We start from the raw sequence: 18,089 nt of genomic DNA on the forward strand, positions 1-18,089 counted from the left end.
TATACAACAAATACAAGAAACATGCAGCTCGTAGATGCGGAAGAAGGACAAGACGACTCCATGAAGACAACATTACTTACAAGAATTCGAATAAGAGAAGATCACATCAAAGACAAAATCAAGCACTCATAATAGAATATCAAGTTCTACATAATGTAAGACGTGTACTATTTTGAGGGGGAGAATTATACCCACTGCACTCTTTTTCCCTTGACTAAGTTTTGTCCTGCTGGGTTTTCTTAACAAAAAAGGTTCGATTGAATCCCATGCTTTCATGGTCCCTATCTCTGCCCCGGCACTGGCCGACACGTAGGTCTATTCCGCGCTTTCCTAAAGTTTTTAATGAGGCAGTAAAACTGATCCAGAAGTATCAGTTTATTATCTAGGTTATGAAGTACCGATTTAACATCATCTTAAAATATGATGTTAATGTGTATAATGAACAGTAATATGTCTAAGAATGTTATGAATGATCATAGGAAGTGTTATGAATGATCAAAATGGACAGACATAATATGCCACAATTCTCCATTTTAATATTCAACGCCGGGTACAACTAGTATTAGACATAATATGCCACAATTCTCCTATTTAATTCAACGCCCGGTACAACTAGTATTAGTATATATATGTGTGTATTGTATTAGTGATATGAATAAAAATGTCATTCATTCTCCATTTTCTCTAGTTTAAAACACCAACTCCCATTCATTGATGATCTTTAATAAATGATCTTTTTTCTGCCAAAACTATAGTGCAACTTCCTATAATAAAACTCTTACTAGCAAAATAAATATACATACATTTAATGTTCAAAAGTCAATTTTTCAGAAATAGAAGATGATCCAGAAGCAAAACTCTTGCATACACAACCCATATACGCCTATTTACAGAAGTTGAAATATGAACTGAAAACCAATACCCTCTGTATAACGTCTGCTTACAAAGTTTATGCAAAGAAGATGGTCAAAAGATTTGACCCGACCTTCTACCAGTCTTCGAGCCATTCTGGCGTGTTGAGTTCATCCACGTCATCATTTTCCAAAACATCTGGTGCTGAAGTGTCAACAGGACGAGTTTCAAGATACTGATCAATACGAGTCAGGATCTCCTGTGGAACGGTGCAGCTACCATTTTTTACACTTTCCCAGTCAACACCATTAAACCACATATGACTTATTACAGAGTCTACGCCTTCGCTTCCAAGTCTTTCGCTTTCGTCTACTACAAGTAACTAGAGGTTCAAAAAGTATAAAAGTGTTAAAAAAAGAACCCGTATAACCAAAGGATTTAAAGAATCCACAACCGTTTTGACTAAGGATCCGAATCTGGTTTAATTTGTGAGGAAAACAAGACAAATCAAGTTGTCAATTTTTGTAAATTTTAAAGAACCCGTATTAGTTTGCTGCTAAAATCGTAAGAAAAAAAAAAGAAACACCGTTGACTTTTGCTACCCGAATAATGAGAAAAAAAGATTCTGTTGACTTTTGAGGTCAAAGTAGTGGTCAATCGTGTTAGTTTTAACATACTCATATCAGTTTGCTGGTCAATTAATGAGAAAAGATAAGACCATTGACTTTTAAAGAGAGAACAGTTTCCGACCAAGTATTAAGATTTTGCTTTTTAGTTTGTGAAGAAAGAGATGCGGTTGACTTTTAAAGTCAACAGTATTTTATCAAATGTAAAGAACGTATATCAGTTTTGAAGTTTTACAGCCATTCATTGACCTTACAAAAATTCAAACTAAACTCTTTCTTTAAAATGAAAATTGATTAATCTAGGCGTACCTTGGTAATGAGATCAACAACTTCAGGGCTAAAAGTTTCCGGGAGGGTAAATTGACCTTTTGCAATCTTTGCAAAGGTATCAAGTTCGTTTTGTCTCCATGAACCGAATGGCATTTCGCTTTGTAACATGAAGTAGAGCAACACTCCCAATGCCCACCTGTTATATATTTATATGTATTCATAATACAGATTATTGTTGAAATTATTATATAGATTAGTAACCATATTTAGCACATTAATCAGTTACAAAGATTGATGTTTTACCAGTCAGCAGCAAATCCATGGCCTTTTGCTTGGACAATTTCTGGAGCTAAAGAGTCGACCATTCCACAAATAGTAAACGTTCTCTCACTCGATAGTTTCTTTCCAAATCTGAAATCAACCAGCTACAATACAAAACACATACACAGATTCATTTACTTATGAATTTCACAGATCCGTCTTTTTTATCTCAAACGGGAATAATGAAACCACTGGCTAAAAATGAAACAGGGTTAAGGGTCGAACAGGCCGAAAGTCTGCTGATTTGTATTCAGAGGAATGAAAATTAGTTTGCATAATACTATATTTACCCATTCAAAAGATTTTGATCTATATTGTATGTATTAACAGATTGCATATTTTAAAGACAGTCTTTTTATTACTAAGTATGTAACATTGCATTTATCCAACCCGTACAATACATGGGATTTTTTAATCTAGTATCATGCATACCCATTTCAATAAATAAAATATATGACATGACCACCATACCCTTCTCTTTCTCAATACACTACAAACTTGAATATCCTAATGCATGCTTTAAGGGAAAGGTATAGATGCCATGAACTCAGAAATAATTATGATTTTTTGTCAAGCGTATGATATTGTACCAAGTTTTGACTGGGATAAATTTGTTTAAACATAAAACACTGTAAATCATGTTATCAAATTAGATTATCATAACTTTTGTAATTATATATGAGAAACTGATTATCTATTTCGGGGAAAAAGACGAACAATAAACTGGTCAATTAACCAGAAACACACCTGCACATGTCCTGTTTGGGCGAACATAACAACTTCTGGTGATACACCTCTGTACAGAATGCCAGCCTGGATTTACAAAATAAAAAATAAAATATCAAAAAGATAAAATACGGGTGCGTAAGATACTGAACCAACTTGTGGAGGTTAATATGACCTTGTGTAAATCTTCCAAGGCTACCACCACAGAGGCAGCACAGAACCGAGCAGATTGCTCATCTAGTGGAGAGTGAAGTATAGAAGCAATGGGACATGAAATAATCGTGTTCAAAAGTATGCCCACGTGAGTTCGGTCCGCACACGTGGATAACACTTGTGGCACGCCACCCGATGCGCTTATCTCTTTGAATAGCTGTTTTTCCTTTAATACTTGCTCTTCTTTCCCAAGTTTCTTCAGCTTTTGTTTTGAAAATCTTTTTAAGCTGAACAAATGTTCTGGTTCATGAAATAAATGTATCAGTATTGGTTATAGAAAACGGTTTATTATATTATTTGGTTTCGCGGTTTTGAAACCCTTCAGTTTTGGTATTTTGGGTATTTCGGTTTTACCACTTGGACATGAAAATTTTAAGCAAGAACAAAATATTTGCAAAAATTTTGGGCCTAAATATTATTGCTAATTAACGATTAATGTTTATTACAAATTTGATACTAAACTTTTTGAGCTAAACCATTTATTAATTTCTTATAAACTACTTAATATCGGTCTTTCAGCTTCGCTTTGGTTTTAGTTTTTCCGGTTTAACCATTTGGGCTTCAAAATTCTGGACCAGCAAAAAAAATTGCTTATTGACCTAAAATAATGAATTCGGGCCTGAAACTTTTGGCCTAAACTAATGATTAGTTGTTAAATTTGAAACAAAACTTTTTGAGCTAAAGTGCTAAACCATTTATTAATTTCTTATAACCTACTTAAAATCGGTTTTTCAAGTTTACCATATAGACTTAAAAATATGACACGTTCCAACCTGAACTAAATGTACTCCATAGTTTGACCTAAAGAATCTTTATTTGGAAACCGGAGACGATAAAGGTACAAACCTGAATCTTTTGGTTGAACAAGCCCGATCTCACAACAGTCTGTGGAATATAAGCATGTTTTCCATTCCTAAACAATTACAAACACTAGTTCATCATAATCTTGTTCTAAAACGCAAACACAGACTAAAACACGGTACATTTTTCTTACCAAATCAGAGAGCTGCAGTTTTGAAAGCAAAGATGTATCTATACTTTTGATGGGTTCCCTTGGAAAATCACTAGAAGTTTCTCTTGACCTAAATAATGTTTAAATGGAGTAGAATCAGATATTGAAACCATATTGTTGCCAAAAGCATATCTTATGTAATATAACATAGTACCTTAACACAATTACATGAATTTTGACAGAAAAAAAAAGTTTTTTTATAACTGTTGCCAAATTTTACACAAAATAATAATAATAATAATAATAATAATAATAAGGAAAATTGGATTTTAATAATCCCAACTTAATGCAGTTGACCGATAATAATCCCAACTTTAAAAATAGTTGTCACTGGTCCCAACTTTCACACTATTTGTTTTCATTGGACCTCCGTTAAAATTTTTTTAACGCCGTTAAGTTTTTTCCAAATTTCAAGTTGATATTTTAGGGCTTTTGATCGGAATGAGATTATGAATCGATTGATGTAAAACTTAACTTGAAATTACGCATCAAACAACTTGATTTTTGTTAATTAAAAGTTTAAACACCGAAATTGAAGCATCATTTAGTTGTATGGACCACCGTTTGGAGGTAAGTTTTACATCAATCGACTCGTATCCTCATTCCGATCAAAAGCCCTAAACTCTCAGTTTGAAATTTGAAAAAAACTTAACGTCGTTAGGTTTTTTTTAACGGGGGTTCAATGAAAACAAATAGTGTGAAAGTTGGGACCAGTGACAGCTATTTTCAAAGTTAGGATTATTATCGGCCAACTGCATTAAGTTGGGATTATTAAAATCTAATTCGCCTAATAATAATAACAACTTTTTTGCAACTTTTAGACCTAAAAAAAATGTTTATTAAACTTTTTTGCAATTTTGAGACCAAAAAAGAGTTCTTTATAACTTTAAGCAGTTTTTAGAAAATAAAACAAAGTTACTTTTAGACAAAAAGAAAGTTTGTATAACTTTTTTGCAGTTTTTAGACCAAAGAAAGAGAAGTTCCTCATAACTTTTAGTAGTTTTTAGACCGAAAAAAAAGGCACTTTGTAATTTTCGGCAGCTTGGCGAATAAAAACACTTCGGTCAACCCTACCCGTACCAAAAAACTAGTCGCGTTGAACCAAACCCAACTCGTTCAACCTGTTTTGAAACCATACCTGTATCCATCTTGTAAGATCTTTGGCAATGGACCAACAACCGACTCAAATTTTTCTTCTGTTAAAACAGCACACACCACATTCCCAACCGCAATAACATTTAAAGAATCTATGCGTTCGCCAAGCAGGGTCCATTCTCCAAAATAACTGCCTTCATTTTTCTCCATCGACAGCTCAGCACCACTATCTTCATCCAGTTTTTGAATATCAGACATGAGGCTCGATGCGTTTTCGCTACTTATATAAGAGTCAAAACTAATTCTCACTTTTCCCTTTTGGATCATATACAGGCCCATTAGATCATTACCCTACAGAAAAACACATAGTAACATGTAAGAATGTGGTTAGTGAAAATGCGTTCGGGTCAAAACAAATCATTTTGGTGTGGAACTTCTGATTGGGTTGGGTTGACCAAAAAGTATATTTGTTGACCAATACTTGGTGTCAAATATTAAAACAAATTACATAACCTAAATAATTATGTAATTTATTTAATAAAATGCTTAAGGAGATTTTGTTACACCCATTAGAGAAAACATTATGGTTTTCCATGAGATTTTGTTTCATCCATTGGTTAAGTATATATTTTATACAAATTATACAATTCTAGGAATAATCAAACTTTTTTTTAATAAAATGCATAAGGAGGTTTGTTTGACCCATTTGTAAAATATATTTTTACAAATAATTAGTGTCAAACATGATTACGAAAATTATATAAACTTAATAATGGTCAACTTTTTTGATAAAAAAATTAATCTTATTTTCTTAATAAAATTCTTAAGGAGATGTTCAAACCATTAGGGATAAAACATTAGAATTTTTCAAAATTTGCAAACATTTTTTTTACAAATAACAAGTATAAAATATGATAACAAAAGTAATAGAATTTTAATAATAATCTAATTTTTTTGGTAGAATGCCTAAAGAGATTTTGTTCGACCCATCAAAGATTATATAACTTAAGAATAAACTAATTTTTTCAATCCATTTGTAAAGCTCTCTTTTTTAGCAAGATTTTCATGTTTTAGTGTCTGGACCGTTAGAAACCAAACCAAAGCTTAAATTGGCCGATTTAAAAATGAACGGTCAAAATTATAACTGTTTTAAAATTAATGAATTTTACCTTGGTGACTATCGTTTGCCCATTGGAGAATGATACTTCAGATAGAGTATCAGCAATGAGACTGAGTTGTAAAATAGTCAACCTTGACAGAAGGTCAACAGACCGAAGTAACTTCAAAGATGATAAATTTGAAAACTCTGAAGTAAGGATCCCTCTAAAGTCTTCTCTTCGAAGGGCCCACAGAGTTCCATTCGTCACAGCCCGAACAGAAGCTTGTAACGGTTTATTGTACCTATTATAACATATCACCATCAAACTCTAAAATCAAAAAGACAAAAAATCTAAAAAAGAAAACATATTCGTGATAAAATATATCTCACATTAGTGCCAGCTCACCGAAGGACGACAGCTTATCGGCTGTGTACCGTTGTAAGACCCTAGGAACCGCTCCGGTTGTTTCTTCCTGTTGACAATAAAAAAAAAATTACAATTAACCATAAATCTATCTTAAGTTTAAAAATTTGGATGAAAAGTTAACAAACTGATTTTCAAATATTTATAAAAGTTATCACCTGTGTTGCAAAGACCTCAAATTCACCACTTCCAACAACATAAAAGCAATCACCCTCTCCACCCTGCAACATAATTAACGACATGAAAATGTGTAAAACCAGGGGTGGCAATCTTGACCCATGGGTTGAATGGGTTGTATCAAAATGTATAAGATGGGTCAGAATGGGTCAAACTAAAAAAAGAAAATGATTAAAACAGGTCAAAACGGGTTGACATTTCCCGGGTATTTTTTTTTTTTTTATGAAACAAGAAAAACGGAGGAAACTTTTTGGTATTTTTACTTTTTAATTTACAAGCCCTGCTTGTGGTGCACACATATGATGTATATATGTGTGAACCCTCGGGTGGGCAAAAGTGAAATTGCACTAATTTTGACGTTATTTTACTAATCTCGTGAAAATAACGTTAAAAGTGACGGACGGTTAATCAGGCATCATGTAGTGGCGTTGATAGCCGAAAGACAAGGGTACATGCACCGATCAGCCGGTGTCCCGATGATTGAGTGCTATGTGCCTTATGTCCAAGGCTTGATGCAAAACTACTATCGAGCCGGGGGTCTCACCGGAAGCAGCCTCTCTATCCTTATGGGGTAGAGGTAAGGCTGTCTACATCTTACCCTCCTCAGACCCTACCATAGCTTTGCTATTGGTGGGATATACTGAGTACGATGATGATGATGATGATGATGATGATGATGATGATGATTACTTTTTAATTTACTTTTTAAGTTTTTGATTTATATTTCGAGTTATAATTTTTTAATTATTTTTTTTTGAATTTTTTGGTGAGGGGTTTTAAAATGGGTCAAAATGGGTTGAGATTTCAAAACCCATTTCAAAACCCCTCACCAAAAAATTCAAAAAAAATAATTAAAAAATTATAACTCGAAATATAAATCAAAAACTTAAAAAGCAAAAATACCAAAAAGTTTCCTCCGTTTTTCTCGTTCCATAAAAAAAACCGAGAAATGTCAACCCGTTTTAATCATTTTCTTTTTTTAGTTTGACCCATTCTGACCCATATTATACATTTTGATACAACCCATTCAACTCATGGGTCAAGATTGCCACCCCTATGTAAAACAAATAAAAACCAACTTAACTGTTTAACTAGGGGTGAAAATGAACCAAGCTGTAACCTACTCAAGATAGGCTCTCTAAAAACTCGCATTGAGCCAAGCTCAAATGAGAAACAAGCTCGAGACTAAGCCTCACATATCAAGCTCGAGTCAACTCGCAAGCCTAAACGAGCTTTTTATTATATAATGTATCACTGTATATTATTTATAAATTAACTATTATTATATAAAAATTACGATAAAAATAACTAAATTATATCATATACAAAAATTACAATTATAAACGTATCCAAAAGTAATTAAAAAAAATATATAAATAAAAAATTATAAAAGAACTAACAAATAATAAACTAGCCAAGCCGGAGACAAGCTCAAGCTTGAAAAATTACTCACGAGCTGAGCTCCGGCTTAAACCCTTATGCTTAGCCATGGTTTCTTTTTAATTGCAGGACAACATAAATAAAGATTACCTGTTTAACCACGGTATCCCCGGCTTGAACTTCAACTCTTTGCATGCAATCCAACAAAACATGACACTGGGAGTCAGTAAGTTTTCTGAAAAGGAAATGGTCGTTCAGAGCACGTTCAATGTGAGCCTGTGAAAAACATAAATTCAAATTACTAAATATCCCAAAACGATATAAACATGAAAAATAATTCAAGTGGTGAAAGCTTTACTTCTTCTTCCCAAGTTTTTATATGGCCCGGAGACGGTGGGACCCACATTTGCCCGTTCTCTAAAGAACTTTCGATTGCTCGCAAACGCGTTTTCGATATATCGGTCCGTGCTCGCTGGTTTTTAGCGTGCCAGCTCATCGTTGTTGGAGACTCCGATCCCGACATTTCTACAACTTGAGGTATTGGGGGTCTTAAAGCCGTTCCTGAAATGGCTGCTTGACCAACTGTAGCCTGCTATGAAAACATAACATTAGAAATGGTAAAACAATAATAAAATATGTCAAGAAGTTAAAAATGTTACCCCATTTAGTCCACTTATTTGGACTACAATAACAGTGATGTCATCGGTTCGGGTCTCGTATTGCAACCAAAGCCGATAAGATTCAGCTACAATTGCTGCACAAGCATCACGTGGATCCGTATAGCTTGAAACCTATTGCAGGATATAAGATGTTAAAATGGTGATTTTGAGCAGGCTATTGGTAATAATCTGAAAGATTCTAGATATCCCAAGTAGAGCTGTTCAAAAAGCTCACGGCTCATAGCTCGCTCGAAATCAGCTCGTTTTTAAACAAGGGAGCCCGAGTCAAGGTAAGCTCGGTTTGTTGGCACTCTCATCTGCACATTGAAATTAGAGCCCAATTTTTTATATATGTGACTTATTAGCCCGAAGTATAGCCCAAATTTTATTATATATAAATTATTAATTTTAGTAGTTTACAAAGTATGCTTATTTGTATGTTTAAAAATAATATCTTGCTATATATCAATATATGCAGAGATATTTAAATGAGCAGATATAAGATGTAACTATTATATTTTAAATAAACAAGCTGGCTTGACAAGTCATGAGCCGGCTGTAGCTTTTTACACGCCGAGTTCGAGCTCAACATTTCAATTCGTTAAGATAAGCGAGCTAAGCATGTAAGCAAGCCAAACCCGAGCTCAATTTCGCTCGGCTTGACGAGTCACGAGCCAAGCTCAACATTTCAGGTTAAACTAGCCAAGCTGTCTCGACTCGGTTTGTAAACAAGCAGGGCTTCGCTTGGCTTGTTTACAGCCCTAACATTCCCAAGTGATTCCCTTGCTCTACCCACAAGATTCCCAAGATATATGACCACTTTCTTTATGATATTGACCATTTAAGTAACAAATATGCAATACTAAAGGAAACAAACAGATTCGCATATTTGGAAAAGATTTAAATGCTGCAATTAGCTAAATCATTCATTATCACGTGTACTTTTGATTGTATAACGCATGCTTATAAACAAATTATTATTATTGAATAAGATACCTTACCATGTCAACCACTGCTTGACTAGAAAGAAACTCAAACACCCCATCACTAGCAATCACAAAAAACAAATGGTCCGGTGTCAAATCCAATGCCACAATTTCCGGATTAGCCACCACACCAATCGTCTCAGCAATGGAATCCCCAATACTCCTGGTAAATGCCGTCCCGGGATACATCCCATTCGGGACCCACAACCGAGGCGGGTCCCCATCATCCCCTTCTTCCGTCCCCCAACATTGCACATCCGGATTCTTCAGCCCTTCAATTTGATCCAATGTAAGAACCCGCGCCCCACAAAGCTTCACCCTTTCAAGCTCATCGTCTCGAAATGGCGTTTGATCTATCGACAAATCAACGGCCACAACTTCCGCCCCCCGTCGTTCCGCTATAACCGCTCGCGAATCACCCGAGTTGGCAACGTATAGCGTTTTCCCACGCACCAAAACGGTGATCGCGGTCGTCCCGCTCATAGTATCATCAATATCCATGTCAGCGTGTAACTGAGCATTGGTGGACATAAACGCAGCGTGGCACGCATCAACGGGATCGACATGAAAGCGACTGTTTCTAAGCAAATTCTCACATAGCTTTTGCTTCACGAATTGCGAGCATTGGGCCCCAAACTCTCCATGCCCATCAAAGACTCCAAAGAAGTGGTCATTCGGGTTGGTTCCGAAGGGCGTATGAATGCAAAAGCTGTCTTGATTGGCTTTGTCGAGGGCATCGGGATAATAGCCGCGCTGCGACAGATAAGAATACTGCAGCCTGTAACTTCCACTGGGAACGACGACAATCCTGGAGCCGTCGGGAGGCAAAAACTGGGAGGAAACCCTTCGTAACCTGGTTATACCGAGCTCGGGGTTTTGATTGGGTTCTCCATCTTCATCCTTACTAGGGGAAAAGACATTATCATTTTCTTTGGATTTAGCGTCTCTCGGTGCGCATATGTCACCAATACAGTTGCAGTCTATAGAATAAGCACAACCCATAACTAGAATTGGACCAAATCAGCAAACTTTATTATCACTAAGAAACAATACCCAAATGTAAGGTTTTACGAATAATAATAATAATAATAATAATGAAAAAGGAATTGAATGGTTGGAAGACAATTAATTGAATGATAAAAAAGCAGAAGCAGACAAAAATCACACAGCTTTTTAGTTGGGTTTGATAGGGAGGGATCAAAATGGGATGATGTTTGTGAACAAGGATGGATGCATATGCGTATACATGTGTTTGTGTGTGGAGCTCAGCTCTTTAGTTGATGAGTGATGCTGACACGCGCCCCTTATCTTCACGCGCCGCCTTACTTATCATTATTACATTATAAATAAATAATAATTAATATACACATTGACTGGTAGAAACTTCATTTCAACTAGGGGTTACTAGATTTTATATGGGTTTTTAATAAAATATCTTTATCAATGGTATAATGCACATCAAGCATAATAAGAAGAAGAAAATCTCTTATATTAACTTTACAAGAGTAACACACACATACTTCTAAGTAAAAGGCTTTGTATCAAAATAAACATACCAATAAAAAGATGCGAAAATTTGCATGACAAGTAAAGTTAGGCTAAATTATGTGCTAGAATGTAAAGAAACAGAATATTTACCTTAGGACACTAGCTTTAAGCTTGTGTCACTCTAGCGTTTTCGGCGATTATGATAATAAATGAGGATCTTTGAAACCGACATATATGGGGCGACCATGACATTGGATGTTTGTTGATCCTGTTGTTCACTGTTGGATGTCCAATTAGATCTGAAAAGAAACATGTCATGGCTTCATGTCATGACGGTGGTTCACATCGTAGACATAATCGAAAAGAAATAGATATCGCAAGAGGAGATTTCGCGAATGAGAGGGAGAACGAGTCGATGAGGCCTCATTCAAGTGGAAAAAGGGAGGTATATTTATATATAGTATTAATATCGATGCTTTGGTGACGTTACATTACGATTGCTTCACATGACATCACATGGTTATTCTTTTTGTTTTTCTTTAAATAATTTCTTTTTGGTAATTTTTTAGGTTTACTGATTTATATTTACGATTTAGTGCCGATATGTAAGGCCCCGTTCCCGGTGCCCTACGTAAGCGTTGGATCTACTCATAAACACAGTTCTAAATATTAGAGTTGAATTAAACTTTCGCGGAATAAATAAAACTTCAATCATTCGTTACAAAACATTCAAACTTGACTTTAAAAACATAACATGAAACATCTTATTTAAACGTTATGACAAAACATTCGTTACAAAACATTCCAACTTCCTCAGCTCCTGCCATTTATCTCTCTCAAGTCAGCTGCTTCAGTCTATCTACTTGCGTGCATACTAAAAGTCAGCTACGCTGAGTACGTTCTAGTTAATCAAATAACATACTTACATACACATATACGTGCCCAAAGGTACGTATTACATACTTAACTCGTTTATTATTCTTCCATATATATATATATATATGCGTTCAATCTTTCATACTTTCTTTCTTTAACATACACAGTACGACCATAACTATTCTTTCATTATATATAAAGAGCATTTTGCCCTACATACCTAAGATATTATTAGGGTCCGGTACCCTTCATCCTCGGATATTATTAGGGTCCGGTACCTTCCATCCTCGGATATTATTAGGGCCCGGTACCCTCCATCCTCAGATATTATTAGGGTCCGGTACCCTCCATCCTCGGATATTATTAGGGTTCGGTACCCTTCTCTCCATGTAACCATACTTTCATTTCATACATACCCTGCTTTATCATTCATACATACTTTATACACAATTACATATTCTAACACTTACCTTCCTTGGCGATACGTGCAATATCCGAAGATCGTTCACATACCGACAAGCATAACCTCGATAACTATCACACATATCATATATGGCATACACATACCATTTAAGGTAAGTGTATTAACTATTCACATCGAGTATGCACACAGCCCCGAAAACATAACAAGGAAAGGGGGCTAGAAACTCACATGTAAGCGATTCCTTTATGAGTTTACGGTAATGCCCTTCTTGAGCTGTGCACGGCTAACTATGTACAAATTAACAAGCATCACTTAACTACTCCTAATTAGATCATACTTTTAAGTTATTGTAACCTCTAGCTATGGGGTCCGGGGGGAGCGCCCCTGGCAGCGGGGTTCTACCCCTAGCGGGGTCTAAGGGGCAAAGCCCCTGGCTGGGGTTAAGCTGCTAAGTCAGGTTGGAAAAATTTTATTTTCGTTAATAAGTCTTTACTAAAACCTTATCAGAAAACTAAAGTTCAATTATTTAATCAAATCAAATCTTCACTTTAAACGTTACCTTTTATTATTAATTATTACCTATTCTTAGTCCTTTTATCATATAAGTTCATGTTTATCGTTTACCTGCGTATACGTTGTTTATCCTTTCGTTTATTTTTATAAAATCTTTTTCATCGTATAAGTCCACTGGCGTATAAGTTTCCATTGGTGTATAAGTAGCCCTGGCGTATAAGTCATACATATACGTAGTTCACATATACGTGGTACCCATATACGCTACATACACACATATACGTTTCATACATATACAGGATACACATATACGTCACATACATACATATACGTGGTTCACTTATACGGCTTGCCTTCTTACGTGCCGCTTATACATATGCGCGATACTTACACGCCGCATATACATATACGTTGATCATTCATACATACACGCTACATATACATATACATTGATCATTCATACATACACGCTACATATACATATACGGCGTATATACTTATACACCTTGCATACATATAAGGCGTATATACTTATACGCCGTACGTTCAATTCAGCTTTCATTTTCCGCGTTTATGAGGTTATTCTTCGATTCCGGCTTTGTCAGCCGTCGTTAACCACCATGGTTGGTCAGGGTTTGATCATTTATGGTCTAGGTAGCTTCGGGGTGTCCACGTCTGAGCTAAGGTGGTCATTAAGCTCGTTTTTGGTTGATTAAACACCCGAATAAAGCTATATCTCGATTCAAACGGCTCATACGGCATCACGGGGCTACAGTGTCGGGTTCTAGTATGTTGGTACAGCTGAGGTAAATCATTTCTTACCTTTGATTGGTCTTGGATCGTTGAATATAGTAGAGTATAGAGTGTTTGGCTTAAGTGTGTGTTTTTGAAGGTGTAGGTTATGGTGTAGAGATGGATGGAAAGGATTAGGGTTTAAGAGGTATTTATACTCCTTTAATCCCTTGGACATAAGGCTCATCTTTCCTGTTTGGTCCATATTTAATTCTATCTAATTAGCCTACTTAACCTTCCACCTTTATTACTTTATTATTTCTCTACTAACTCAAGTAAACTTTTCCATTATAATTAAATATTATATAAATATTATTCCTAGAAAATTCAGGATGTTACACGATATCGTCAATACTAACTGAATCCACATCGGTTCGTCGCGCATTAGTATATGGTTGTGCCATACCAGCTACTTTTTTCGTTTAATTTTTCTTTTCATGTTACAGGGGCTTGCTAATTTATTTTTTACGATTTAGTGTCGATAATGACAGCATCCACGTCAGTTCACTGTTGCAAGGATACTATTTTTTTTAGTTTATATAATGGTGCCTTAATTCTTTACCAACCTAATTGGCGTCGGTTGACCGCAAAAACACAAGTGTTTTGTTTTTCAGGATATGTTAATTTGTTGTATTTGAGCATTGGCGAAACTATTTTTCGGTTTAGTTATGGTGTCGTAACCCAATACTGACTAAATTTGTGTCAACTCGCTGTCACACCCTGACCAAAGGCGGCAGAACATACCGGGGTGTAACATATTGATTGTACACTAGCTCAAAAGACACTAATTAAAGCGACACTAATTATTTAATTTTATTAACATTAAACAAGTACACAAAGTCAATAATAAGAAACAAATACATCATGTTTTTGAATTTTGAATAATATCCTAAGTTAAAACTAATTTCTTCGATCTTGAACAATATCAATTACTTATACCTGTATCATGTATAAAAATAGAGTTTGTTAACACGAATGTTGGTGAGAATACATAAGTTTTAGTTTTATATATGTAGTGTAACAACTCGAATTTTTCTCGTTTAATATTTTCTAACCATTACCCGACTCATTTTTATGTTCGGGAAATTTTATCAATAAAATATCACGTTTATCAAATTATTATTATTATTTTTATTTGTTTATTATATTTATTTAACACACACACACATACACACACACACACACACATATATATATATATAATAACTTTGAAACATATACAATTTTAACCCTAAACTATACTTTAACCTATTTTTGTTTCCACGCCTAAACTAGAGGGACTAAAACAACAAAACCGTAAAGTTATTATATTTTTACCCAGAAATCCGTTTGCCCAAGATCTATACCCGTGTCCATGATCCAAACCCCAAAACCGTGACCCGTTTTGTATGTTGTGCCTTAATCTTCGAGGTATCTTTGAAATTGATTTGTGCAAATCTTTGTAATTCCTTATACGAACTCCATCGATCTTGTGAATTAGGAATTCAGGATCTCGTCGATACGAACTGGCTAACATATTAACTAGTCTTCTGCATATTCGGTGTCATAGTATTTAGAGATCATTATAATCCAATTAAACCTACCAGCACGATCCTAGTAGCAGCGCCATCAAAAACCCCATGGTTAATTACGTTTTCTTAACCTGCAAGTTCTGTTCGTAATCGAGTTCATGGCCGTCCTTAATACAATCCATTTGATAATCAATTAAGAATAATAATAGGATTTCTCGTCGGTAATTCCCGAAGAGCGTGATCTATCCTTTTATTATCAAAACATTCCCTCTTTGCTTATTTGATAAGGTGAGTATTCACTCCCCTTTTTTTACTTATTTTGAAATCCTTTTGGGGACATATGTGTATCGTATTATATTTATTTATTATTTACTATTCACTTGCAAACTGTTTAATCCTTGTGTGCATATTAATTATTTGCCTAACTTGCTATATGTTTATTTGCTTAATTGTCCGCATTCGGAGAGGTCCATCATAATTACAGTAATAATATGATCATACGACCATCGTAGTAGCCAATGCCCACTTCTCAAGGCAACGGCTTTACCGACACCTCTTATTTTCTCATTGGCTAAATTGTTTATCTCACAGGAACAATTTTGCGTTTTTATATTATATTGTATCTTAAAGTAACTGATGTTTTACTCACTCAACCTTGTGTTGACAAATCTATTATATTTTATACGCATATGCAGGTTATCGTTTGAATTGATTCATGATTGGTGAAGACTTAGGATTGCTTATGTTAGAAGAAACATTATCAGGACAATACATCTAGACTTAGTTTAGATTTGAATTATTAATTATCTTGTTGCTTTTATTTTTAAATGTTATGTACTTGGTTGTTTGGAATTATTTCTTTAATTAATTAAATTTAATATATATTGTCACCTTTTAATTATTGCATGATAGTATATTGAGAGCTGTGAGCAAGCAGGTCACGTCTCGGCATTTCCGTCTTAGGTTGGGGTGTGACAGAATGGTATCAGAACCAGGTTTAAGATAGGTCATTATTGGTGCCTTAGTAACATGCTTTGGAGCCCCATACGTGCTTATTTGTTTGCCTTATGTGTTCAAATTATTTGTTTACAACTTTCTTATATAATTATGTAATTACTATTTATTATTATGTACACATACAGAGCTCTGAGGCTATGCTTCAACTTCAAAAATAATTTTTCTTAAATAATTTAAATCAAGTAGATTGCCTTTTATTTTTGGAAAATTCCTTAAGAAATCCTAATGTTGTTTTTACTCTTTCACCTTTGGGCTAGGTTGTGTGACAAGTCCTGTTGTAACTGGAAGGGGGGAGAGAACTGTGAGTCGGGCCTTGGCAAACCGATTTTGAGAACCCAAGGTAAGACGCTATTCCTTACCTGAAGGATAACCTGACCATAGTACTCGATCTTATAGGGCAAAGCGGGACACAACTATCATACAACCAACACCCTAGGTTGTTTTTACACCAAATTCACGATGATTTGTGGCTAAACTTGGACTTTTCAGATTATTGTGTTTTGTTATTTTTAATGGTTAGTTGGGTGAAAAATCCATGGAACCCATGGGCACTCCTACTATCCATTTCTCAATTTGTTTTTTTGTGTTTTTGTTGGAGTAATCATACGTGGTGATTCACGAGATACTCCAAGTACCCACATTTTTGTTTCGTTAGTTCGTTATTTAGTTGGTACAGTTAAAATGCCATGGAACGCTCATGGGCCGTCCAACTAAGTTACTTTTAATTCGTTAATTTACTGGGTCAATAAAATGCCATGGAACGCTCATGGGAAACCCAACTAGCAAAGTTATTTTACTATACTGACAAGTTGGGAAAATAAAATGTCATGGAAAGCTCATGGGAAGCCTAACTTACAGAAGAAAATTTGTTTATTTATTTACTCGATTTTAGTTAAAATAAAAAAAAATTATGATTTGACTTATTCACTTACTTCAAAATATTTTGATTCTCAAGATACGACGCAAATCCCTCATTTATAAAAGAAAAGTTATTATAAGTTATCTGAAACAATTAAACTTTTATTATTATTATTATTATTATTATTATTATGATTTTCTCAACTTACCCTTCACCCTATAAATATTTATTTTTGGTCATCGAAGAATGTCTCCCCTAAGAAACCACCGCCTTCCTCAACATCAATCGTCTGGTTCTCAAGACCACCGTATGGCTACTTGTATAGCCAAGGATATAGCTGTTGCGATCCCTAGGATAGTAACCCAAATTCAAAACATCAATGCAACCGGTCCAACCTTTTCCACTAATCTCCCTGCTGGTAACCGCAACCATCTACCTCCACTCATCCTCACAACTAGAAACATAAGAACCTTGATGCAACCAATCCTACCCAACCGTAAGCCTCTTCAACTTTTCCAAACAAGAAACCTTACTTCGGTCTTACCCATTATGCTCCATTTGTAACCATCATCACCTGATTAAATCCCTAAGACGCCGTTGCACCCAATGTAACCGTTATGGCCTTTTTGCTAATACTTGTCGTCTGCCACCTAGTGCAAAAGCCGTTCCACAACAGTCTGTGCCATCTGCTCCTAAACCCGCTAGTACACCATATGCCCAACCTGATGCCCCTATCACCCGTGCTTGCTACCATTGTGGAAACCCTAAC

The 18,089-nt window shown here is 35.2% G+C and overlaps 1 protein-coding gene across 2 annotated transcripts; it reads right to left on the bottom strand.

Annotated features, from left to right (window-relative positions):
- Window positions 1-811: 811 nt before the first annotated feature.
- Window positions 812-10,842, bottom strand: LOC143602499 (protein phosphatase 2C and cyclic nucleotide-binding/kinase domain-containing protein-like). Of its 2 annotated transcripts, none has more exons than XM_077079581.1 (15): window positions 9,856-10,842; window positions 8,855-8,986; window positions 8,554-8,784; window positions 8,346-8,471; window positions 6,797-6,859; window positions 6,605-6,687; window positions 6,285-6,516; window positions 5,159-5,466; window positions 4,003-4,090; window positions 3,855-3,921; window positions 2,971-3,248; window positions 2,817-2,882; window positions 2,052-2,173; window positions 1,788-1,944; window positions 812-1,234 (listed from the first exon to the last, which is right to left on the bottom strand). In XM_077079581.1, exons 1-15 carry the CDS (start codon window positions 10,840-10,842, stop codon window positions 989-991), a joined length of 3,186 nt encoding a protein of 1,061 aa, XP_076935696.1. In that variant the 3' UTR covers window positions 812-988. The 2 variants fall into 2 exon arrangements, with proteins under 2 accessions (XP_076935696.1, XP_076935695.1); XM_077079580.1 differs by having other exon boundaries at window positions 8,554-8,787.
- Window positions 10,843-18,089: the final 7,247 nt, after the last annotated feature.

The sequence above is a fragment of the Bidens hawaiensis genome, unplaced genomic scaffold, assembly GCF_021521415.1.
Source record: "Bidens hawaiensis isolate Kalapana, Puna unplaced genomic scaffold, B.hawaiensis_p1.1 tig00059039_1, whole genome shotgun sequence".
Lineage (NCBI taxonomy): Eukaryota > Viridiplantae > Streptophyta > Magnoliopsida > Asterales > Asteraceae > Bidens > Bidens hawaiensis.

Bases quoted from the DNA above. Each gene is read 5' to 3' on its own strand.
- LOC143602499 (XM_077079580.1), bottom strand. From the start codon at position 10,842: ATGGGTTGTGCTTATTCTATAGACTGCAACTGTATTGGTGACATATGC. The intron at 3,249-3,854 runs GTTTGTACCTTT...TTCATGAACCAG, and splicing joins TGTTCAACCAAAAGATTCAG to AACATTTGTTCAGCTTAAAA. The intron at 2,883-2,970 runs GTCATATTAACC...TTGTAAATCCAG, and splicing joins CCTTGGAAGATTTACACAAG to GCTGGCATTCTGTACAGAGG.